The 25,810-nt window shown below is 38.8% G+C and overlaps 1 protein-coding gene and 1 long non-coding RNA gene across 7 annotated transcripts; both read right to left on the bottom strand.

Moving 5' to 3' along the window:
* Nucleotides 1–2,894: 2,894 nt before the first annotated feature.
* On the bottom strand, nucleotides 2,895–12,586 carry RNF138 (ring finger protein 138). 5 transcript variants are annotated; one of them, XM_042868709.1, is made up of 8 exons: nucleotides 12,498–12,586; nucleotides 12,122–12,248; nucleotides 11,065–11,230; nucleotides 9,473–9,588; nucleotides 8,350–8,418; nucleotides 7,750–7,855; nucleotides 6,804–6,911; nucleotides 2,895–5,474 (listed from the first exon to the last, which is right to left on the bottom strand). In XM_042868709.1, exons 2-8 carry the CDS (start codon nucleotides 12,226–12,228, stop codon nucleotides 5,406–5,408), a joined length of 741 nt encoding a protein of 246 aa, XP_042724643.1. In that variant the 5' UTR covers nucleotides 12,229–12,248; nucleotides 12,498–12,586; the 3' UTR covers nucleotides 2,895–5,405. The 5 variants fall into 5 exon arrangements, with proteins under 5 accessions (XP_042724643.1, XP_042724646.1, XP_042724645.1 ...); XM_042868712.1 differs by having other exon boundaries at nucleotides 8,350–8,415; XM_042868714.1 differs by having other exon boundaries at nucleotides 5,387–5,474; nucleotides 6,804–6,877.
* Nucleotides 12,587–14,347: 1,761 nt separating this feature from the next.
* On the bottom strand, nucleotides 14,348–24,078 carry LOC122178546. 2 transcript variants are annotated; one of them, XR_006178375.1, is made up of 6 exons: nucleotides 23,337–24,078; nucleotides 22,295–22,322; nucleotides 20,744–20,822; nucleotides 19,950–20,031; nucleotides 18,898–19,016; nucleotides 14,348–15,869 (listed from the first exon to the last, which is right to left on the bottom strand). It is a non-coding gene; the product is annotated as an uncharacterized LOC122178546 (long non-coding RNA). The 2 variants fall into 2 exon arrangements; XR_006178376.1 differs by having other exon boundaries at nucleotides 23,433–24,078.
* Nucleotides 24,079–25,810: the final 1,732 nt, after the last annotated feature.

Below are 25,810 nucleotides of genomic sequence, written 5' to 3'. Positions count from 1 at the left end.
CTCATCTATCCCACACTTCCATTAGTGTATAGACACTTCAGGGAAGCAGCATTCCCCTGCCATACTCCATCCCTTCGAACCCCACCCTCATCAACAATCAAGTTCTCTTTTGAACCTTGAACTACCTGCACAACCTCAGCAGCCCTCATTTTGTCCCCTTCCCCCTTCTTACCTAGTTTAAAGACTTTCTGTGCTGTGCAGGTGATGGAGCGCTGACACAGGCTGCCCAGAGGCTGTGTGTGGGCTCTGCTCCTCAAAGACCTTCCGCAGCTGCCTGGATGTGGGCCTGGGCTCCTGCTCCGGTATCCTTGATGGAGCAGGGGCTGAGCCCAGAGGACCCTGCCAGCCTCAGCCATTCTGAGGAAAAAGCCACTGATTTCTTTTTGCCTTTGATGCACACTTGCAGAAACAGAACACTCAGCACAAGCACTCAGCACAAGGTTTTTTACAAAACACATGCCTGTCACTGCTAATGGGCTGGTCTTTATGAAATGTATTTGTTTTTAAGCAAAATCCTAATGTACACAACCCAAAAGGATATCCTCCCAAGAAAAACACACACACACACACAAATACTTTTAGTTTGAAGAGGTGAAAGGAGATAAAAAAGCAATTCTGAATATGAAATCTGACTGGTAAGACATCTTAAGAAATAAAATGAAGAAATGAAATGAAAAAAATGTCATGGAAACAGACCTTAGCAGGCTAACCCTGAAAGTTATTGATGCTAAATTTCTTAGTTATTCTATTTACTCCTGAGGTCCACATCAGCTCCAAGATACTGAGGGCACAGCCAGAGGAGCTTCTGAAGTATACGGAATAGGAGACAATTCTTACAAGTTAAGAAATAAAATCCTATCTGTGTAATTGCTGAATAAAAAACAGGACAATGGGAAGAATACTTAGATAGGGAAATCTTATGAGAGTTGCTGCAAGGAAAGATATGTAGAGGGAAAAAAGAGACAGAGAGAAATCCAAAAATAAAGAAAGAGAATATAAAGTAATAGTGAAAACAGTTTTCTCAGACTAAGCATTCCCATAGGCTAAAGCAAGTGCATAAGAACAGCACTGTATTACTAAGCCCTGGAAAATGGCCTGCAGCTCCACGGAACTGAAAAATTCATTTAAAACATACAGAGAAGATTTCAAGATGTAAAATGGAATTAGATGCTTTCTATTGAATGCATTTGGCAGTGATTATATTCTATTTTAGCTCTGATCTGACCATGAAGACAGAGATATATGATAATGAGGAAAAAATAAGTCTCACAGACAAAACAATGGAGGTTAAGGCTAGAAAACGAAAGGGAGAATGCTGGCCCTTCCCAAAGCAGACATAGAGTTTAAGCACCATAACAATCCAAACCAACTTTGTGCATGAAGAAAAAAAAAAAGCAAAGTCAGGCTGGCAATTCACTGGAAAGTGGCAATCACAACTCGCTGCAAAAGCCTTTTTATAGTGGTGGTCCTGAACTTTGTCTTCTACATATATTCAAACACATATGTAACAGGACACAGAAGAGACCTGATATCTAGATCTAGCTTCAACGCATTCTGTACTGAGAAGAAACTATGTGGAGTTTGTGTCATTAAATTGCTAGTTCCAACAATTCTAAAAGAACCTGGAAGGTGCTTCTCTGGGCACCTCTGGGTCCACCAGGCCCAACCGCTGCTCTAGCAGGGACACCCAGAGCATGGGGTCAGGAAAAAATCCCATAAACAGCCTCTGGGCAATCTGTGCCAGTGCTCCATCACCCCTACAACACAGAGGTGCTGCCTGGTGCCCAGAGGGAGCCTCCACTGTTCCAGTTTGTGCCCAGTAAAACAAAAAATATTAAAAATATACCCTAAAAATACGTTACATATATTTATAGTAGTTCTAACAAACTCATGTGTTCAAGTCTCATTGGTCTGAAAAATAACATGTCAAGAATCCAAAAATGCTTCGCAATATGGATACCTTCTAGGCCTGACTACTCGTCAGAAGATGACCCAGACAGAGAGATGTCTCTCTCTCCCTGGGAATGAAATCCTGAGTAAGGACTGGAGCAGGACACAGAGGAATTCTACAGAGCTCACTTATTGTATTATGAATATGCAGCCAAGGAGAAATAAACACACTAAGTGCATTCTCTCTAAATAATGGGATACACTTTGTTACAGTAAAACAAAATTAAATGGAATCTCTAACAAAGGGCTTGTAACCATGTTTAAGTGGTACAATAATCTATTTAGAGCTCACAAGGAGAAAGAACACTAAACTAATAACAAAAAGTAAATTTATACATCTTGCCAACTTCTATCACTCAAAGTAAGATCTTAAATATCATAACCATATTATTCTGCGTATGACCTTGGAAATATAAAAAACAAAAAACAGTGGAAGGGCTTTTCAGCTCAGAAACACAGGGGCAGAAGGACAAACACCTGCATACCACCATGCTGGTCCAATAATGCAACCAGAAATTCTTTTCACAGGAAAAAAAAAAAAGAAAAACAAAGAAAAAAAGCAAACAAAACCCCACCTTAGTTCTTCTCACTAAATCTATCTAAATAACAAGGTTTGCTGTTGGCAGCAAGTGTTAAGTAAATCTTTCTTCCTTTTAGGAGGTTCATCTCTATTAACTTTGCATGGAACAGCAATATACTAACAGGAGAGGGAAAAAAAGATGTATTAGGAATAGTTCTGTCCAACCTATCATTTTTTTTTTTAGTTTTGCTTCATGAAAAGATCTTAAGATGTGATGTAAAGCAGCCTGTCAGGACATGAGAGGATTGTGAGCTAAGGCCACAAACCATTAGTTTCAGTAACATACACACTATTTCACAACTTAAAAGTATGAAAGCATATAAATGACTGTGAACTGGAGTTTAAAAAGCATCTGAAAAAGAAATAGCAGCAAACGGACTGATAATCTTTATTATGCAACAAAGAAACAAATAGAAAATAAGATACTTTAATAGAAGAAAAAATAATAAAGGAAAAATTTAAACATAACGTAGCATATTTCAGCTATGCACAATGCAACATGAACATATTATTTAACAGCAATGTCTTAGTAGAGGTTTTATGTTTCGAGTACAAGCATGGCTCATTACAAATACACAACGTTTTATGCATGTTTGAGTTTCAGTAAGAAAGATCATGACCAGAAGCAGTGTATTTAAACAGACTGTTTCATTTTCAAGAAATGCTTACCTAGTGAATGTGCTGGATGCACTCTCTTCATATTATAAGTTTAAAATATCAAAAGCAAGGCAGTGCCTACCAATACAGATATCACCATGTGCAAATAAAGAGAATAAACACCGTGCAAGTTTCTTTTTTTTTTTTTTTAATATTGCATTGACACACATTTGTTGCTTTAACATATGCATTCAAGCCTCTCTGTTTAAATGCAAACAAAATGCTACTTCAGCAACCATGTATCAAGTGGCAACTAATTATTGCTATAGAAGAACTCGCTTCCCAGACTTTTAAAGTAGATGTAATTCCGTTTGCAATTTTCCAAGTGTGCTCAAGTAACAGAAATAACCAGTTCCAGTGTCCACGAGGTGTTCTGAATCTGTATTGGCTATAGGCAGTTAGTGCCAGATTATATAAATAACTTACTGAATCTAAAGAAGTTAACCAAACTTTCACATAACTAATTAAATTAATTTGCAAATCTACACAGCAATAAAAAATACACACCGTGATCATTTTCTTGTAAAAAATTAAATCTTCAGTATCAGGCTACATTGAAATTCCTTTGCCCTGTTTTATAGTTGGCTTTGCAGAGGAACAAAGGGGAAGAAAAAAAAAAAAAAAAGAAAATCAAAATAAACTTTTCTCATTGCTTTCAGTGAAGTGCTCCAAAGTGGTATGTGGTCAAAAGAGCACAAAAACAGACTGGGTGAGAATACTCAGACAGGATTTGGAGGTTGTACTTCTGCATAACGGTTATCGTTACATATAAATCACCAACTAGGCATAAGTAAAAAAAAAAAAGACCAGGTGTGTGCTTCACCACACATACAGTACGCATTAAGAACAGTTTGACGTTGGGTCATAGTCATGTAGCATGAAGGTTCAGTCCTCAAAGGTATACATTCAGAAATGTCTCTGTCTAAATCCCCAAAAATGTCATCTGTGCAGATGACTTACTTTTTTTTTTTTTTTTTTTTATTTCCCCTTCCTCCTGTTAATATTAAAGATCTGGAATTTCTTTTAAAAATGCATTTCCTATTTAAATTCAAAATCGGTGGTTTTCTCTTTTTTTTTTTCTTTCCCCCACCAATTTTAATGGCAGTCTTGCTGAGAATATGGATATCAAGAATAACAGAATGTTGGTAATTAATTTACAGCAAGATTCTCCTCAACTGTTTTTTCAAGCCTTTGAATGCAGCAGATGTCCACATATTAAACAGCTTTACCAAAATAAACAAGTTCATTTCTGAGCACCAATTTGTCCGAAGCCAATAAATGCTCTACTTACACAGTCTGCTGTGAGAGACAGCACAGACGGTGACTTAAATTCTTAAAACTACTGAAGTTTTTAAAAACCTCCAACGAAACAAAAAACTAGCTAGTCACACACTCACATACCAAGAAAGTACACCTCTTGCATGCCATCATGAATTGCTCAGAAAGTATGTACTGTTCCCTACTGTAGGGAACCTGCTTTGGCAGGGGGGTTGGACTCGATGATCTCTGGAGGTCCCTTCCAACCCCTACAATTCTGTGATTCTATAGCAGGGGGGCTACCTTCACTGATAGTTAGGAGGATGGAGAAAACTCTCCATTCAGATGTCTAATCAAGTGTCCTACTTCAGTTATGCTCAAAAAGGGGAAGAAAATAGATGCAATCATTCCCAGGCAATGGCACCATTCTTTCTTAGTGAAAGAAACCTCTGCATCGCTAACCTATACAAAATAAGTATTTTGATTTCTTACACTGGCACTGTTTTCATTTACATAGTAATGGCAAGGAACAAATCACAACATCAAATAAAACTTTGTCCTCAGGCAGGAGGACAACACAAATTGTTAACCTGCAGCTATCTTAGAGACAAAAGATGAACTTAAATTCAACAGTGCAACAGAGCATCTTTGCATCTCTAAAAATGCTGTTTTCAAAGTTGTTATTGGTCAATCAGAATATCCAGCATTAGTAAAAGAAACTGTGATTAACAGAGTAGTAGAAGTTAGAAACAATGAAGACAAAGTTGTTCCAGGAAGCTCTCTGATTCCAAGAGCCTGATCTTATTAAAAATATCAAGTTTGAGTTTCAGTAAAACCATATATAAAAAGTTCTTATCAACATGGAAAAAATTAAGCCATTTGTTATTAATGCAGGTTTCAGATTATCAACAAATCATGTAATTTTTCCTCTAGGATAACCAGTAAGACAGAAATCCATTCTTTAAAAGTTCACATGACAGGATTCTTGAACTGCATTTCGGTACTGGGCTTCTTCATCAAGCTGATAATTCTAAACAAAATGAAAATGTCATTAAAATAGTCAAATAATCAAGTACCACAATCTCTAGTTCAATAACTCATTTTCCCCACTTCAGGCTCTTTATTTCTCTAAGTATTTGCTTTGTTTATGTTGCACGGTATCCTTTTTTTAACCAAGAACCAGGAGACAGAACTCAGATGAGCAGGATAAGCTCATTGAGCAGAAGGGCCCACCTACTCTTCCTGGCTGAGTTACGTTGCAGAACAGTCAGCTCAGGAAAGCTGACTGCATCCCACAACTCTTCTACCTGGGCTCCCAACTAGCCATAACCTTTTCCATTAATAGACATAAAACCTTATCCCCAGACTACAGTAATCATAGATTGTATCATATGTATCGCAAAAGATGTGTGGGTAATCCTGCTTCTTTTGAAGAGATGTATTCTAAGATGTTACTATATCACTGTAAGTGAATTACAGAGTAATACATCTCTTTGGTACAACTCTGGCAGGTTTCCCAAATCATTATTCCAATCAGTAGGTCTGCATCCTCAAGCACTCAAGATGCACTCAAGCTCAACATCTCAATTCCCTGTGTCAATCTCTTCCATGCCTTCATCACAGATGACTCACCACAAAGTACATACTGAATCTTTGCCTTCCTTAACCTGTGAGGCTGCCTATGTCTCAAATACTATGTTCCTTCTATATGAGGCTAACACAGCATATCCTGAACTTTGTTAACACTCTTGAAACTACAGAATGAACTCTCCAAAATCTCTAAGCTCACGTGTAGGACTCAACTGGTTGGCTTCAGTTACAATCCACCCAGTGACTACATATGGGTATGCACCTTTTAATCCACTCAATGTCCATTTAATCAAAATAAGCCCAAAAGAATACCAACTCTACACCTCTTTTTTACGTTGCAGCCCCTTTCACAACACATTGGAAGAGAGGCTGTAGCAGCCTACCAGCTCTTCAAGCTGAACTTTGAGTCCTGAGAACTATGGTTTAAACTCTGGTGCCACATTAGGTAAAAAAATGTCAAATAAAACAGAGTATCACCCATTATATTATTCCTTCTCCTGAGGAAAATGAACTGTTACAGGAAAAAAAAAAAAAAAAGTTCAGCTTGAGAATGCTTAAGTTAACAGCTTGGAGTTGTGCTTATTTAACTGCTGGCAACATCTACTCCTGGCAACGTTTCATGTTGATAGCAGGAAGTTAAGAACACTACTTCCAGCTTCTGTCCAGAGCAGAAACAAAGTGCATAACCAATTTTCTTTTTTTAGCATTTGTATTTCTAATAAAAAAATTACCATTTACTCCCCTGCTTAACAAAGAAGGAAAAGCTTACCACAAATTCTCCATAGTCAAACTGGTGTCTTAGATTTAGATGGCTAACAAGATTTCTGGTAACCTGGCTAGAATCTGCCCAAGGGAGAGATACACAAATAGGACAGATCTGAATTTGGGGAAAAAAAAAAAAAAAAAAAAAAAAACACAACAAAGAAATTTTTAAAAAGCTACTGGTAATAATACAGAATGCATTAAAAACACGTTCTACAGGAATAACCAGTCTAAAGTAGAACTACGTCTTACTACAGTTACACAGAAATATAGCTTTAGATATTCTTTATCTCAGGGGAGTAATATTCAAGATTACATTACAGCTTTCCAAGTTTGTTAGTGCTTGTCTAAGGAGTGGAGGACTATCACACTTCTGTCTGCCACTCTATTAATTCCTGTTGTATAAAATTTGGAAAAGAAAGTAATTGCTACTTCTGACACTGTTTACAAGGATTTTCATGCACCTGAGATGATCAAGCTAGCGTAAAGAAAACTCATCCTCTACAGATGAAAAGAATAGAAAACCAAACAGATTTTTCTCGTCTTCTTCTATTGATTACCTTAAGGTTACTTTCTAACTGTAGGTTTCAAATAAAACTACAGTTATGTTACAAATGGAATCCTATAAAAACATAACTCAGTTACTAAATGAAGAAGAGGAGTGCATGTCAAGCATAAAAGCTGAGTTTGTTTCAAATTGAGCTAAATGAGGCAGCTGCGTGAGAAATGCCCTAAAACCCATCAGGTGCCGGACAAGAAGCATTTTCAAATGAAAGCCATTCCTCTATTTATATGCAGTGCTTTAAGTATTAAGACTTTTTCTGATCACAGTGGTCTATTAAGATATAGAATAGATGCTGCAGACTTAAAATCCCTCATATAATCAGAATGAAAATAGAAAGAATTATATACAAGTAAAAACTTATTAAAAAAAAAAAAAAATAACTACTTACTACAGGAACTATCTGATAAAGATGCCTATTATTACAGTGATCCAGCAAGCGTTGTCTGGTAAAATTGGCTTCCTGACACAAGGGGCATTTGAAAGTTGGATGTCCACTGTAAGCAGAAATACACAGTGTTAAACAAAGGAAAAAAGAAAATAAATAAAGACAAAAGTTTTGGAAGTAGTATTACAGAAAGCCTAATTCATCTGTCAACTTGTCATTACTTTCCCATATTTTGATAACAACAAAAAAGACCACTTTTATTGATTTAATAGCAGACCTAACAGAGCATCTATCATCACTACTTCTAAATAGCAATGTTAAAGCAAATTTATTTCTGTATGTCTAAATGCATCCTACTGAGACGTGGACTTCACAAAATATTTTTTATCCAATTGCAACTGCATCTTGTTCTTACTTGCTAGTAATACTTCTGCGTTCAAACCTTTCAAGAAAGTAGTGAAAAATCCTAATGTATGGATGCAAACAAAGAAGAAACTAAATACTTTTTTAAAACATAATTTATTGCAGTTTTGCTTGTTTTAGATAGCATAAGCTTACACTATAGTTAGTTTAATAATAACTATAGGAAAATAAGCAGCTTACCTTGTATTTCCTTGGCGCATTTGAGTAGTAGCCATCTCTCCATTAGCTGATACTGCATCATTCCTGCTACTTTATTTGAAGGAGAAAAAAAAGAGGAAAAAAAAAGAGGAAAAAAAAGAGAAAAAAGAAAAGAGAAAAAAGAAAAGAGAGAAAAAAAAAGAAAACTGGTGTTATTGTACTTCGCTAACAAAAGTTCTTAAAATTCATTAATACCAGAAAATATGAATTTCAAGACAAAACATATAACACTAATATTCTGCTATGGTGTAGTCACTAATTAATCACATAACAATATTCAGGTGTTTCAGTTAAACACTGCTGCAACTAGTTCTGGTAGCAGTTGGAATGAACTTCTGCAATATACTGATGGGCTGAAAACTGCATAGAAGTTCAGCCTGCTAAAAACAGACTGTCAACACAGTGCATAAAGCACAATCTGTATATAATAAAAGGTCAATGAAAACAGTATATAAAAAAGGTCTTGAAAAATAAACTAAAAGCAAACAAACAAAAATAATAACCCCACACCCAAGCCAAAACACATCAGTAAGAAGGTATGAGGAAGAAAGTTCTTCAGCTTTACTGTCTGAAAGCAAATTGGTAAATGGTATCTGAATTATGGTCTGTAATATGCTGAAGGTTCCTTATACTTTTCATAAAGGATCAGCTTTAAGCAAAGTCAATCTGAAAACAGAAGCTTACACAATGTTTTGAAACAGGATAACCACTAAAACAGAGCTGGGAAAGGAGAGAGAGGAACAAAATGAGAAGGGAACTTCCTTGGGGCAAGATATTATGAGATCTGCTACAAAGCAAGCTGCTCAAGTGCTGTCAAAGCAAAGCAAGTAAGCTGGAAATATTATACCATTTCTAGAAGAGACCCTTAGAAGACATTCCAAACCATCATGTAGAAAGGTCTTCTTCTGTGTGCTGAATAAAGAAAAATATCTGGAAAAACTGTCATTTTTTTAAGCCTAAGAACACAGACAATAATTATTATAGAAGAAAACATGTCCTGGAAAAACAAACAAACAAACAAAACACCACCACCAAAAACAAACAAATAAAACAATTTCTGCTAGGAGAAAGAAATGCATTGTTACACAGAAATCACCATGATTACCTGTTCCCTGTTGAATCCTGGGTAATCTGTAATTTTGGAATAACAGAAGGAACACCGTATTCATCCTGATACTTCTTACACGTTTTATAATGCTGTCTCATCCACGAAAACCTAACCTGTAAATGAAATGCCAAATTACTGAAATTATACTAAATAATCCAAGGATAGAAGGAAAATAATTCTGCAAACAGAAAGTAACGTGTGCAGGGATTATTTAGGCGTCACACGCAACAGAAAAACTAACTTTTGTCTCTCCTCTCAGGATGAATGCCTTCTTCCCAAAGATCTTCTCTGTCACCCTACGAGACTGGGGAGCATTCCCACCCCCCACACCCTTAACAGCCAGACAACTTTGAGAGCTCTTAGCTGTGAAACCTGCCTGTAAACTCCATTTGATTGAAACAAAGTTGCAGGACCTTCAAACTCTCACGCTGAAGATCAATCACTGAGGAGCTACCACAGAGACGGGCCATGAGGATGGGATAATGCACAACAGCTCCTTCATCCTTCTCTAGTCCACTCCTATTTTGTGCAGAGCAAAATTGTTTTATATTGTGTTCTGATAATATATAATTTTTCTATTTGAGGAAAAAAGGAAAAAAAAAAGAGGGGAATGAACACCAGCTTAAGGATGTCTATCTAACATACATGCAAGGTAAGACGGTGATGAGTTGCCTGCATTTTGTCGGAATTTGAATGTTCTGGACAAGGCCCATATCAGAACTTCAGGTTCAGTAGCACTGTCAGAAGTGCTTACAGATTTAGAAGCTAAATAAAACAACAGCATGAGTCTGGGCCTAGAGTTCATCCAGGAATCTGCTTGGTTCTACCTTTTGATTTATCAACTTGTTAGTGTTTCTTTCTCCCAGCTTTTACATAACAATGTATCCTTAGGAACAAGGCAAGAAGCTCCTCTTTCCAAACTGTCAGACGGACGCTCTAAGTGATACCAAGCTGACAGGAAGGCTACCTGGACTGGTAAATAAAATATGTGGCTAAAATCTGGGATCCATTCATATTAGAAGATAGATTACTCTAGAGCTCAGTGGAGTCAGGATTTCACTCAATGTTCTGAAAATAATATCTGCTTTACAAAGGCATAGTAAACAGTCTGATTTAATACAGGGCAGGGAGAAACTTCACGTGAACATAGATATACATAGAGCAATCAACTCATGTTTGTCATCCTAAAATTAAATTTTAATAAATTTATATAAATAAAATAATAAGAGTGGCTGTGATTGCTTTTACTTCCACAGTGAAAGTTTCTGAGGTTTTCCCTATATCTCCAGCTTTCATTTTCAGTAAGCTAACTCACTCGTAACAATTTTATAGCTGTATGCAGTTTTCTCATTGTTGTGGGGAAAACTGGCACTCCACTCAGTCATGTAGAGAATTCAAGGTCCTCTTCTACATCAAGCACACCCAACTGATAACTGATGGCAGGCACTGTGCACCTGCTACATGCATAAGCCATACAAAGAAAAAACACTATAGGCTATGTTAGCTCCAATACATGAATGGCACACAGCAGAAGCATCTGGTTAAAACTAAGAAAATTATTATTCCATTTCTGTAAAGTTTTACTCTACCTGCTTCTCACAGCATCTACAGCCCCCGGAAGCTTTCTTCATACTGTTTTCGACATCTAGAGCCCTTTTGGGATATGATCTTTCTTTTTTAGTCACACTCCCCCGGCAGAGAGGGCAATGAGTTCCACTTTCCCGCATAGCTGTCAAGAAGCACTTCCTGCAAAATCTGAATTAAAAAGTTACCAAGCAGATTAGTAAAGTGAAGAAAATTTGATACTTTGTCCCTGAAAAGGGATGAGTGATTACCACCTCAAAAGGAGGTTTAACCCCCAACTAAACAGAAAATCTTTACAAGATAAACATCAGGAAAATGAAATAACAGCTTAAAAAGAAGTACATGGAAATTAGGGGAATTATTGGTAAAAACTGACTATTATCTGTCTACTATTCCTGAGCCGGACACTAGATTGATCATTAATGAGATATTAAATGGTGCAGTAGACACGTGGTGCTGGAAATCTTATCAGAGTAACTTCTGTTTATTGTCCTTCAGTGGAGCCAAAAATACTGCAAAGCTGCATTCCTGCCGTTTTCCCGAAGACTTCACTTCATTAGCTTTCCCGGATCTGCTCTGGCCTCTTTTCCTCGAAGCAATGTATCAATCACCCAAGCTATTTTGCATTTCTACCAGCCAGCGCTTGGCGATTACACGTTCCTAAAAGCATGCCCAGCTTTCCACTACGAACGCAGGAACTGCAGGAGACAACTCCGCTACGATCGCTTTGAAAACGAGTAGGAAGCTATAAATAAAGCTAAAAATGCAATTTCAGTCATGTTTGGAAGTTGCTTCCAACTGCAGCACAGCCCGACGCTGGAGAGACGCGGGGGGCTCGTTCCGGGGCGTGCCTCTGCTCACGGACGGCCCCGCTCGCTACAAAAGAAACAGGCGAGGAAAGAGGTGGGCCGGCCGGCGGAGGCTGCGCTGCGTCCCATCCCCGGCCCCGCACCTGCAAACCGACCGGGGGAGAAGGCAGAGAAATAAATAAAGGCAGGAAGGCGGAGAAGGTGAGGCGAGCGCTTCGGTAGGAAGGAGGGGGGCGGGAGGAGGGATACCCACACGTGCTGGCAGTTCATAGTCCTCACGGGCGTTTTGAACACCTCCTGGCAGATGGGACAGTAAAAGTCGTCCTCGCTGAAGCGCGCGGCGGCGGCTTCCTCAGCCATGGCAACACGTCGGGGTCGGTCTGTGCGGAGCGGGGATGAGACGCCAGTCCTACCCGGCCAGCTCCGCTCCGCTCCCGCGGGGCCGGGCCGAAGGACTGTAGGAAGATGGCGGGGGCACCTGGCGCCAGGTGGGCGCCGGGTGCGGCGACGGCGGGGGGAGGGGAGGGGAAGGGGCCCGGGCCTGCGCGCCGCCCGCCCCGCCCCTCCGGCGCCGGCCCGGGGTGCGCCGCCGCCGTCCGTTCCCTCCCGCCGTCCGGCCCTGCTGTTACCTGCCCCAGCCCGCGGACGGAGATCGGCGGATTCAACCGCCACTGCGGACCGCCGCCGAACAGCGCCCAGGCCCCGCCGCCGTCACCCGGGGGCCAGGGGCGGGCCCGGGGCGGGCCGGTGTTTCCATGGCGATCGCCTCCCGGCCCGGCGGGACTATTACGATACCGCGGGGCGGCCTCGCCCCGCCCTGCCCGGCGCCACCGCCCCCTTTCTCTCTCCCTTGTCCCGTGGGCGTACCCGCGGCGGAGGGACGCGGCGAGCTGAGTGTCTCTTCCCTTTTCCCTTCTTCCGGTGGCGGTACGGCGTTGGGTTTCGGGCCGTAGCGGCCCCGAGATGCGGCTCCGCCCCGATTGGCGCCGGCTGACCAAGGGGAGCTTCGTCCCGCCAAGGCCGGCCGCGAGCGGGCGCCGCTGGTCGGAGGCCGCGACCTCTGTGACGGCGTGTGGGAGAGCTCAGCTGTGAGCCTGGTCCTGTGGCAGCGCGCTGCGCCCACACCTAATCCTGCTCTGCTGTTAAAGCTTCTCGGCTCCCAAAGTTTCTAGAGTTAAGAGAATCCGTATCTGGGAAAGGTCTTGACGTCCAGATGTCCGCTTGGGGCCCTGCGGGTGCTGCTGGCGATCCTGCCCTACTGTATGTCCCTGTCCCCCGTCATCGTGCCCATGTCGAGTATGCTGCAAATGCAGATGTGGAGAAACGCCATGAAATGCTGTTCCCCAAAGTGGCTAGGGGAAGTGCTGCAGGTTAGCAAGTGGATGTAGTACAGGCTCTCGGAGATTACAAGTCCATGGCCAACCCAGCTGAGCCATTGGCACCTTTCATTCAAGTAGCAGTAGCAGGCAGACAGTCTGACTTTGCTGACAGTATGAAATCAGAGGAGAGTGTTTGCAAGCGCCTTCTGCATGAATGGCGACGACGTTTCTGCATTCTTCTTGATGATAAAGTAGCGGTTCAAACATGGGGGTATTCACAAAGCATTAAACACACTTAAGATACGTTGTAACATTCAGAAGCTTTGATTATTAACTAGGTGAATGTTTCCTGCTACCCTTTCTAGCACTAATAAATTTAAGAGTTAATGTTGGGAAACTTAAGTTGCATATACAGTACAGAAGGAACATAAACCTGCTGGAGGAGGAGGGCCACACACATGATCTAGGGGGTGGAACACCTCTCCTGTGAGGACAGGCTGAGAGAGCTGGGGCTGTTCAACCTAGAGAAGAGAAGGCTCCAGGGAGACCTCATAGCCTTCTAAAAGGGGACTATAAAAAGGAAGGGAACAGACTTGTTAGCAAAGTCTGTTGTGATAAGGTTTCAAACTAAAACAGGAGATTTAGACTGGTTATAAGGGAAAGGTGTTTTACAATAAGAATAGTGGAAAAACTAGTTACCCAGACAGGAACATCCCTGGAGACATTCAAAGTCAGGCTGGACAGAGCGCTGAGCAACCTGTTCTAGCTGTTGGTGTACCTGTCCATTGCAGGGGAGTTGGACTTGGTGATCTTTAGGGTCCTTTCCAACTCCGATTATTCTATGGTGTACATTAGGCAGCTGCTGCAGCATAGCATACTGAGAAAGCTGACTCTGTGGCACCTCAGCCAAATGAAAGTATAAGCCTACACAAAACAAAACGTGTGCATGTCGTTCTGCTGTAAGACATTACTGGTGAACACACTGCGTAGTACAGATGTGGCTGTGCCAACAACATCAGCTACAGAGCAACGTTCAGAGGATGGCTTATGGGAAGCTTTGCACAGGCAACTCAGGAATGTATCTGATGTCTCAATGTGGTCATTTGGATGTTATGGGATGAGAAAGGAAACAGCATTTTAGTACTGAGCGAAAAAGACAATCAGGATGAGTGATTTATTTTCTGTTACATTGTTCTGTGTATGGAGCACTTTCCATACATGCATACCCACATATTCACTTATGTCAGATAAGTTTTTTTACTGTGTTGTTTCAAAGAATTTCTTACAGTAAGAAAAAAAAAATGCATCAACAAAAATTTCCCTGTTTTATAGACTGATTGATTTATATGCAGACTGACTAATGACAGCAGCATTTATGTGTGTAGTTTTAGTGCTATTAATAATATTTTGTTTAAAATTTCCGCTTACTGAATGAGACTGACAAAAAATTTTAAAGTAATCCAGCAGCATTACTGTGCACTTTTCTTCCAGAATAAGGAATTGTAAGAAGACCACTACATTAATGTAGTTATGCCAACAAATCTCTCTAGGTAGAGAAGAATTTGGACTTGCTTAGCCCATCTAGCACTGACTGCCTCAAATGTAACTCTTGGCAGATGAACAACAAAGAAAATGCTGGCAATACTTTTAAAAGAAACCAACTCACAGAGACTGCGTTTGTTTCAAAGTATATTAATTTGTGGAAATTATATTGGTTCATAATAAAACTAAGATTCAGCTCGGGCCTGGTCTTTCATCTCATATCAAAAATGTGTGCCATAGGCTGAAGATAAATGGTTCCTTCACTTTCATATTTCTTTCCTCTTTGGGAATGCAACTGTCTATACCACAAGCAGATGTCTAGAGGAGATTGCTAGGTAGGAAACTCTCTGTAGCCTGAAATTATGTTTTCAGGGAAGAGAAAATACAAAACATTAAGCCTTGTGGTTCACTTACTCCTTCAGCCACCAGGATTTCAAAGCTAGGCTTCAGCCATTCCTCAGGGCTGCTGTATCTGTATCAGTATCTGCTAGGGATCAGCAGCAAGGCAATGCCCCCATTATTTGGTCCCATACTTTGGAGAGGAAAGAGAGAAAAGGAAGTGAAGCTAAAGCTCAGGTCTCACTTTAGGTGAGGGTAGAGGATGAACTATTCTGTGATCTTGTGAAGGATGCTGGCTCTGTTTTCTTATTCAGGATCTCAGTTATGACTAACTAAAAATGCTGCTGTCCTTCCAAACAAAAGCTAAGACCCAGATAAAGCTAAAAACTGTCCCAAATACTTCCTTTTTAGATCATATCAATCATACCACAGCAAGATTTGAAGGCCTTTATATACTAGGAGTTGTGAAGTTCATCCACTCTTATAAGCAATTTAAGAGCAAAGTCATCTGGGCTAGGATATTTACTGCACGTGTTTCAGCTCAGGAGAAAGTCCAATGCCAACAGCAGGACTCCTTCTGCATAGGACTCACAGGAGAGGACAGAGCTGGGAAGCTTAGTCACTGAGATGAGGTATATTTTTGTACCTGGGACTCTTCTGGCACCTGAGGTAACTGCTGTGTACTCATCTGTTGGAGGCTGCTATGAGTTAGCTGAGCTTTTCATCAGCTGGCAAAGAACTGCTGCTTGAAGTAATTAACTGGTCTTGTCTGAAATGAAGTAGGAAGCCAGGCCTGTGGATCTGAGAAGGCATAAAAGGTGATGAACTGTGGTTGGAAGCAGTAACTCCTTCAAATCTACAAGCACAGCCAGAATATACCCAACCACACCTTGAGTGGTAAAGTGTCTGCAGAACACTTTTTTATGTTTACGTGCATCAGTTAGGACTATACACTCCCATATGGCCAACTTCAGGTTTGCCACATCAATGCCATGAAACTATACTAAGAGGAGAGTTACAGAGGCCTCAGTTTAGACACTGCAGGACTGGGAGGGATATAGCACAGCTTTCAGCTTCAGCATTCAAGACTTATGTGTAGACACAGGCTCCCAGGTCTTCTCAGTCTTCCTATTGGACTGCAGTCAAGCATGGCATCGTGCCTCAGTTCCTCAGTCTCTAAAAGGGGAGCAGTTTTTAATCACCAAATAAGGCTGTGGTGAAGGTAAATTAATTACTGCAAGTAAAGAGGCTTGCATTCTCTGATGGCAGGTGTTAAACAAAAGTAAAGATTTATTACTCAAAGATGATGATAGGTCCATTTGAACTTTGTTCAGAAGACTGCAGTATTTATGGATTAGTAGCTTTGGCAGGGATAGAAATTGGGCTGGTGACCTCAGAGAAGTAAAGTAGGGGAAGATGTGTGTGAAGGCATTCATGCTGGAGCTAACATTATTGTAAATCTTGATCCTTTAATAAAGCTGTGACCTTGGAGTTGACAACTAGTATGCCATGGAGCAATATATAGCGACGGAACCAGCATGGTAAATCTTAGGCAGTTTTTGCCATTGACATCGACAACGTGTAAAAAGAAATCAAGCAGTTGAACATCATGAAACACATTTATTTGAAGCAAAGCATTTTAAATCAAATTTTAGATGAAATTAATGGTCTTGCCAGTTTTTATTCCTCATAATGAAAAGTGCTTGTGAAATGAAATCTCGAAGGTGACAACTTGTAGAATTGCTCAAATTTTGCAGTTTTCTGGGGGCAACTGTCACTGAAAAACATTTTAGATCATTTTTTGCACAGCTGTTGTACAACTTTGTATAACTACTTTTTGTACAGTAGCTGCTTTGTACAACTATTATTTTGGTAGCTTTCCTCACTGCTGCTGATGCAAGAAGAGTGCACCTCCTACTCAGTGTACAGTGGGCAGCTACATAAAGTTCTGCTGGAGCCATCGGAGACACATAAGCAGAAGAGGAAAGAGAAAACTGTGTTGCTTTTGCCAGGTGTACTACCTACAAGGAATGCTTGCAGCCATTGACAGAACTAAGAGGAACTCTTCACCAGTGCTAACTTTATTCCTATATACAAAAAGTTCTCAATGTTTTGTTTTTGTTTTTTAGGTGTGCAGGAAACCAGAAGTGCAATCATTTGAATCAATCTATTTCTTTACTTTGCTTCTAGGACAGAAATTTGTTTAATTTCTCAGATGTTCCCACAAATAAATAGAAAAAATACCAAGTGAATATTACTTCACTTTTTGTTGTTTTTTTTTTAAAAGATGGATTTCACTTACAAACCTCGTTAACTCTGAGGCCTGTCTTGCATACACTGTAAATGGAAACTCAGGTGCTTTCTTATGAGGTCAGTAATACTACTCTTGACAGCAGCCACCATGCCTGATACTGCTTTTTTTTTATTTTATTAGACCTGGGCAGCCTGGTCTAGTATTCAGTGTGGAGCTTGATGGCCCTGCCTGTGGCAGGGGGGTTGGAGATTCATGATCCTTGAGGTCCCTTCCAACCTGGGCCATTCTGTGAGCCTATGATTTTTTTGTTTCAATTTGTTTAGTGCTTTGTCACCTGCCTTCAGCGCTATTTTGTCATTATGGATATTCATTAGAGCAGCATGCTCCTGGAATGGAGCTGCAATCAAATGGGAGAGGATGCTATAAAAGCCAGTTTATTTATATACTGGACTATCAGAGTTCATGACCTTTGTTTTTTTTGTAGAGAAACTGATAGTATTTGCTTTTATTGTTACAGGATATGGGAGATTTGAATTAAATTTCAATTTAATTTAAAAGTTTTATATAAAACTAGAACAATGCTTAAGAAAAAAAAGTCTGATCAGATTGTCAACACCCCATTAATTGCAAAAGGCTAAATTTTATTGTCCATATTTACCTACAAATCACATGCTTCTGCTGTTATTCTGTGCTCCTTATGTGCTATTTACAGGATTCACATGCACATACTTTAAGAATTACCTGTCTGGAACTTCTACAGTAATAACTTCTGCAGTAATGTTTATGCCCCCAAAAGAAAAAAAAAGGGTATTTAATTGAATATTAAGATAGTAATTAATTGTTAATAGATTTCACTTTGATTACTTGAGCTACTGGGCAACAAAATACTGTTTAACAAAGTTTACTGTTTAACTTTCTACTCCTTAGGAGTAAACACTGCAGCACAGAACAAGATAAGTCATTATGCAACATGAAATAAGTGAAATAAATGAGAATGTCAAATGCAGAAACATTAATTAACTGATTATGCAAAAACAAGCAATGTTAATACTATTTATTAAAGAGTCCAATTTGTTGATGCATGGTATATTACTGTGTATATAAATAAATATTAATGAATCAATAAAGTGCTATCATATATGGTTCTGTTTCCATTCTGTGCATGAGTTATAAATTCAAATTATGAAGATGGTTCATAACCTCTGCCCTCCACTCAAACACCATTTTCTTGGTGCTTTTCCAAATGAAAATATATATAAATATATACACATATTATTTATGTGTATATTATATACACATACATTATGTGTATACACAATATTTATGAATGTTGAACATAAATGTAGGGATTATGCTAATCCCAGCTATGAATTTGTATCTGCCCACATTCCAAGTATTGTTAGTCTATGTATATTTTATGGTTAATATATTCACTTTGACTAGCAAAGAGATTGGACTTGCAAATTCTGCTTTTGTTTTATCGGAAATAAAATCTGTTTGTCATTCAAACTATTTGCTTTATCACCCATTTGTTTATCATCCCAATAATAAATTAATAACAAATAACCCATATACCTGTTAAGATCTGATTCTGCACACTCAGTGGGCTTCAACTGTACAAAGAGGATCACAGTAAGACCTTTCAGCTTTTGTAGACATTCAGAATTAAGCCACCTATGTGAAGTTATCTTAGCCTAAAAAACAAAACAAATAAAACAACTACAAATAAAACATACACTAAAAAAAAAAAACAACAAAAAAACCCCAAACAAATCTATGAAAGACTCCTATATAAGGCTGCATGTATAAGCAATTCTCAAATAATAACATGTATGGGAACTGTTTTGAGTCATGGCCTGAAGCACTGATTGATCACCTGAGGCAAGGACTGGGTCAGCTGTGGGAGCACAGGTGATTTTCACTAGACCTGTGTCTAGTACTAGTGCTATTTTACTAGACCAGGTGATTCACCTGTGTGACTTACAAGGGGTGGAGCAAGGCTAGACCCCATTTAAGGGCTGATTGCCACCAGGGAAGGATGTCTTTCTAGAGATCCCTCCTTTTTGGAGTTTTCCATTGTGAGCCTTGATCCTCGGATATGGGTGAGCATTTCATTTTTGATTGTCTCTTTTCCACCATAATAATATTTTCACCTATGAAGTACTATCCTAGCCATTCTACTTTTCCAACTGTACATTTGTTGACTGTGCATAACACAAAAACCCAAATTAGAATACGCAGCAAAGGCTGTACATTAATCTGAGTTATTTCAGTGTAAAGAAATAGCGCACACATGACTTAAAACAGACAATTGTAGGGCTTAGAAGGGACCTCTAGATATCATTGATTCCAACTTTCCTGCTAAAGCAGATTCCCTACAGGTGGACACACAGTTATACAAGTCACTGAACCTAATAATGCTCCTTGTCTTAGCCGTAATTAAATATTTTAAACGTTACATCCATCCACACTTCTCAGTGGCAGTGGGAAAGAAGGAAAATATGTTTTTCTTGCAGTGTAAAAAAACAAGTAAGCAATAAGTTTTATATTTGTTTATTGTCTCCTATCAGTAATACTTGCTAGAACTTGTTTTGTCTGTGAATACTCAATGTATTTATGCACCTTACCGTATCCTTTCTAATCTGTAGTAAGTGAGACAATGATCCAACAGGTCTTCCTCATCTGTACTGGCAAAAATGACAGGAATATCTGTTAATAAGAGATACAAGACTGTTAGTAGCTGCAGATGTAACTGATAGGTCTTTAATAGTACAAGTAATTTGAAAAAGTATTCTGGCTTCTTTGGCCAGATACGATAAACTTCGTTTATATAGCCAAAACATAGCATAAGTGTTTAACATGCATATAGATGTGACATATGCTGTGCTAGCAAAAGGTCAGCCTTGCTTATGTATGCCAGCAAGTCAGCATATTGATCTAGAAAAGCATCATCAACCTAACCATGACCTTAAGGAAGAGTGGAATAAACTTCTGAAATACAGACATTTGATTAAAGGCATTAATTCATTGCTATGGTACTCTTAGAGCATGTATGACCAAACTACCAATTCCAAGGAGCCCTCATTAAGCACTAACACAATCTTGCTGAAAATTCCTACCTAGTTTTCAATACAGAGTATGGTCTTATTGCATGATGGAAACCTTGTTTTCAGGTTACAAAAGTTGTAAAATGTGTGTACATAAAAGTTTCTGTGCATCAGAAGAGCAATAACTGAGCAGAAGGTTTGTCCTCTTAACAAGCAATAATTAATAATGCATTATTTAATTAATAATTAATAATGCATTATTAAAAACTGAAAAAACAAGAAGTGTAGAGACTTTAAATTCAGTAAATTAGAAGCGTTTTAATAATTATGTTGCATGCAATCCTAATATTTATACAAAATATTAGAAAACAGACAAAACTAAAGCCATTTGATCTTCAAGACTTCAGTCACTGTAAGGTTGTTACATGCCTGATCCATGGATCTAGTGGGTTCCTAAAAGAGAATGCAAAGGACAAAAATGTGAATTTTCAGTATATGTATATATATGACTATATATAAAATATATAAACATATGTGCATTTATATACACATAAAAATACATATGTATGTGTTTTGTAAAAATATATACTATAAATATATAAATAAGAAAAGCTGTCAGTCTTCTTTAGGGAATGTCATCTGTCTCTTAGTATTTGCCTATTTCCAGTGGTTGTACTTGGAAACTTTCTGAGGAAAGCGTTATTAGAAGTGAGCCAACTATATTTAGATTATTGTCCTATTCATTCTGAAAATAATACTTCCGAGGATTTTTTTTTTTAAACAATCATACTTTTCCCCCAAGAAAGATAGCAAAAAGCTGCTAACTTAACAAAATACTATTTTTTCTACAAAGAGGCCACATGGAGCTAAGTTCTATCGAAAAATGTAATTACTGCCAAAAATAGCTCCATTTTAAGTACTACTTGAGCATTATGATTTAAAAATATTAGTACTAGATTGATATTGAAATCTACAAAACACTAACAAGTTTTAATTAAAAAATAAAAATCAGATAATTATTCAACCAGTTTAGCTTTACTATGTTGGGTTAACAAACACAAAAGCACTTTGCAATGTCATAATCTTGGTACGGAATTTCTAAGCTTCTATACAGGTCCATATTTTCTTATTATTGTTTACAAGTTCTCACATGAACTCTCATTTCACCCAGACATAGCTAAGAAATGAGAAGCAGTAGCTTGTTATGTTTTATACCTATGACTCATTCACGCATTGTCCGGACCATTGGTTAAAAGCCTTATATCAACATTACAGCTGTAACTAGGGAAGAATATGTGCTTCCTTCTACTACTGGCACAATTCCTCAATCATTACTCAGATATACTTTCCAACAGGAGCACTGAGCTTATGAAATCAAAGGGAATGAAATAATTATTATTTTGTAGTGAATTTGTTTGTTCCTTACATTGGCCCTTAATACTGCAGAATGAAATTTTGGAGGTTGTAAGGATACATTTCTCGTTTGAGGAGTAGATCCTCCAAGCTCACATCTTCCCCTGTTTTTAATGGTGAAAATCTAGATGACTGTTAAAAACAAGTTTCCCAATTAGGCAGTCCACTTCTGACCTCAGTGAAGTCAGCAGCAAAACATTTCACAAATTCATTGAAGATAAGATTTGGGTTTTGTGTTGCTGCTGCTGCAAGCTATCCCATTTCCTTTAACCTGTGCATGACAGATCTTGTGAAGCACAGTCATGAGTGCTGTGGTTTAACCCGGCAGCAGTTCAGCACCACACAGTTGTTTGTTTGCTCCACTGTGTTCCCAGGGAGATGGGGAGAGAATTGAAAATAGAGCTATTTACTAAGATAGAGAAAGGGAAAAGGATAATTGCTGACAAATATCTATCTATCCATATATATATCTATGAATGTATATAACAAGTAATGCACAAGAAATTGCTCACCAATCCCTGATGAACGCCAGTTAGTCCTCTGAGCAGCAGAAGAGAGATAATAAACATTAAGTATAATATATTAATGTTATTCTATAGTGATATTTTAAACATTGATTAACAGACTTGTTGAATCTTGGTGAAGAAATTTCAAATAATACTGACCCATGTGTCTGTACTGTCACTCCAATACAGACAATCATCCTGACTGCAGATGCAGCAGAATGAAACACGCTCGTGTCTCAGTCACTTAATTGCAATTTCCTCACCCCATGTGGAAATTGCAAATGAAATTAGTTTTATGGCAACACAGCAATCTGTGCATTGATGTGATTGAGGCACAACAGGAGCATTTGCCAAGAGCGATCTGCCAAATATCAGGAACAATATACAAAGATACATTCTGTGAAACATGATTTTTAAAATATTGAAATTGAAGTCAATATTTAACTACTGTTAATATCAAGGTGTTTACGCAATTCACTGTTATTTTTAAGCAAATCTTACCCACTACAAAATCCATGGCAAGAACAAAAAACAAACAAATAAAAAATAAAAAAAAAAAAAAAGGAAAGAATCAACAGTATTAACAACAAAAAAAATTTGCTGCTTTTATGCTCTCTGTAGTTCACAACTCAGCAAACAGCAGCTTTCAGTAGTTCCAGTAGTTCACACATTTGCTGGTGGTTTACATTTCATGGTATTTTCACACTGCTGACAGACTAGCAAGATTGGAGAGTATTGCTTTGCAGCTAGCCAGACAAACAAAATGATAAAATACAGATGTGAATACAGAGGAAAAGTAAGGAGTCAGCACATAAGCTCATAAGCAGCACAAAAAAAATAATGTGTATAAAAGTATGGGGAAGTGAGAGGACTGAAAAGTTCATTAAACAGAAAGACACAAATATGTATTCAAAGATATGGGAGGAAATACTTGGCTTTAAATACATGTTCAAGTAAATATATATGAATTAAATCTTAATTAACTGTTTTCCTATTGATGTATGCCCTGTCCTCCACCACAATGTCTTCTTTACCATTTGCTCTGTACCTTGTTTTGATGAATGTACGCGTTCCAGTTTGAACAGCTGCATTTTAAACATTTGCATGAGTAAGTGAAGTTTCAAAGGCTTTATTTAGACCTTACCAAATAGTGGGAATAAAAAAATTCCTCAATTTTATATATTTATGAAGTTTGATAAGTCTGGGTGTAGCCATGAAGCTTTGCCATTTCTCCAGCCAAGCCAATGTACAGCCATGAAGATTCCTTTGTATTGGCTTAGACTCAAGCTTAATTTTTGCAGTGGCACCAGCAGGATATTTTGGAGCACTTTTAGTTTTGGAACTTGATAAGTCTAGCAAGAGTCAGAAATGTAAGTCTTCTACCATCACATTGGTGGAATTTGTCCATTTAGATGTGCCTTAAAGAAGATCTTAATAGTGTCAGTTCATGGGTAAACCTCTGGAATTAGTTGATAACTAATGATGAAGGTTGCAAACCCGTGCTCCACGTTCTGTGCAATTTTCATGTATCTTTGTCATTTTCATGGCAACATCAACAGCTGGGATTCCTTCAGAAAGGCAACAAGCTTGGCAGTAAGATGAAGACCACGTATTGTTCTTTCAACTTGCAGAAATACAGGAGAGACAGAATCTCTACGTAGAAAGAAACAAAACCACATTAGTTGTCCAGTCAGGACAGGAATCAGAAGGGTCTCAGCTACAGACGCAGCTTAAGGTTAACAAGGCAAGGACGTATACTGACTGCCAGTTGCCCAGCTTTGGCAGGGCTGAAGAAGCTGCTATGCCAGACTGCATAGAGCCAGCAGTGAGCATGTTACTCAGCCAGGATGAGTGTGGGGATGACAGGCACAGACAATCTGGGTGGTGGCAAAAGTCCTTAAACCTCTGATAAACCTGCATGTGTGCCCCTCTGCTATATATTACTATCCTGAAGGAAACATGGCAGGAGCAAAACTTGTTTGCAAGTCCAGCCACACAAGACTTCATATAAGTAAGCTGTTGGAATTGCACTGAAATAGGTAAGAAGTGGGAACATCTGTTTAGGCACTTCTGCTTAGCAATTTAAATGCAGTATCTTACAGAAGAGAGACACTTAATCCACATAAATCACTGTGGTCATTTGCCAGTCGCTCCACCAACACCAGCTGTTACGTTGAGTCAATTTTGGATGCTGCAATTCTCACCCTTCTTTGCTACACCTCATGGAAAGCCACCCACCTTTTCTGTCTCCTCTTCCCAACCTGCAGAGCAGCAAAGGAATCAAGTACTTCTCTTTCTTTGATGTTTTAGTGCAAATCCACCTGCATTGCCAGAAAAATATTTCAGCTTTAACCTTTAGCAAAGGTGAATGTTTTAACCTTTGCACCAGAGCTGCTAAGTCAAAGGTCTGCATTCCCCCATTACTGTGCAGACAGTAACTCCAGCAGAGGACTGGAGTTGGAAGCAAAACCTTCTTTCCACTATGGAACAGCTTGCCAAAGTTTGTCTGCCAATTTCCAACATGCCAAACAGCCTGTGATCCATTACAATAGGGTTCTAGGTGTGATATCTTCTTTGGAAGCCTTCTTTGGATAGCCTCATTGAGCTCTGTAAAAGACAACTAAATCCCCAGTCAGACAGGTGGTGGTTTTTTTTTTTTTTGTTTTGTTTTTTGTTTTTTTTTGTTTTTTTTTTTTGCAGGAGCACAAATTATTGCACAAAGTGCAAGGAGAATACAGCCAAGACCCAACATGCTCTCTGTCCAAGGATAAACTCTGAATTGTTACACATGATTTGCCTGCAGGCAGGTTTTAACTTGGATTAGTTCTGTACTTTAGATAGGGTTGAAAAAGTTTCTTTGTGTTCTCTAAATACTCTATAGAAAGACTACACTTGCTGTGTGAGAGCTTTCCCCTTTTAATGTCTCAAAACATACAGACCATCCTTGGCAGTTTGTTAGCCCTCCCCCTAAACTGTGAGTAGCAAGAAAATAAAGGTAATGTAAAAGATATAAGGGAAGATAAAGAACATTTACACCTGAGTGCTGTCACTGACCGTTGTTATTAGTCAGTGATTTGTTCTACTGACTGTAAAAACAATTAGGATGAACTTCAATTTCAACAATAGAAGATAAACCACCCAGTTTATTTCTATGCTTTATTTGTTCCAGTGAAAACCTAGAGGTAAAAAAAAAAAAAAAAACAAACCAACAAACATCACATAGAGGCCTTAATGCAGCTGTCAAAGCAACCTGCCAAAGAAACTGTTGGGTTATATTTGCCTGTGATGAGTAGAAATAAGAACACATTCCTTTTAAGTGTCCTCAATTACGTGAGCACCTGAAGAACAGAAGTAGCATTGCCAACTATTTCTACAAGGACTGGCAATGTCAATGATACATTTGATGATGCACGTAGTTGAGCTGGAATCTATCTAGGTTTTTCTCATTTGACTGAAGGTTACACCTACTCTGTTAGGTACAGTTAGAGTGTGTTTCAATATCTTTGGGGCAGTGTATTATTT

The sequence above is a fragment of the Lagopus leucura genome, unplaced genomic scaffold (assembly GCF_019238085.1).
Source record: "Lagopus leucura isolate 7727_CA_CO unplaced genomic scaffold, USGS_WTPT01 Super-Scaffold_100002, whole genome shotgun sequence".
NCBI lineage: Eukaryota > Metazoa > Chordata > Aves > Galliformes > Phasianidae > Lagopus > Lagopus leucura.
This window is presented reverse-complemented; position numbering and strand designations above follow the sequence as displayed.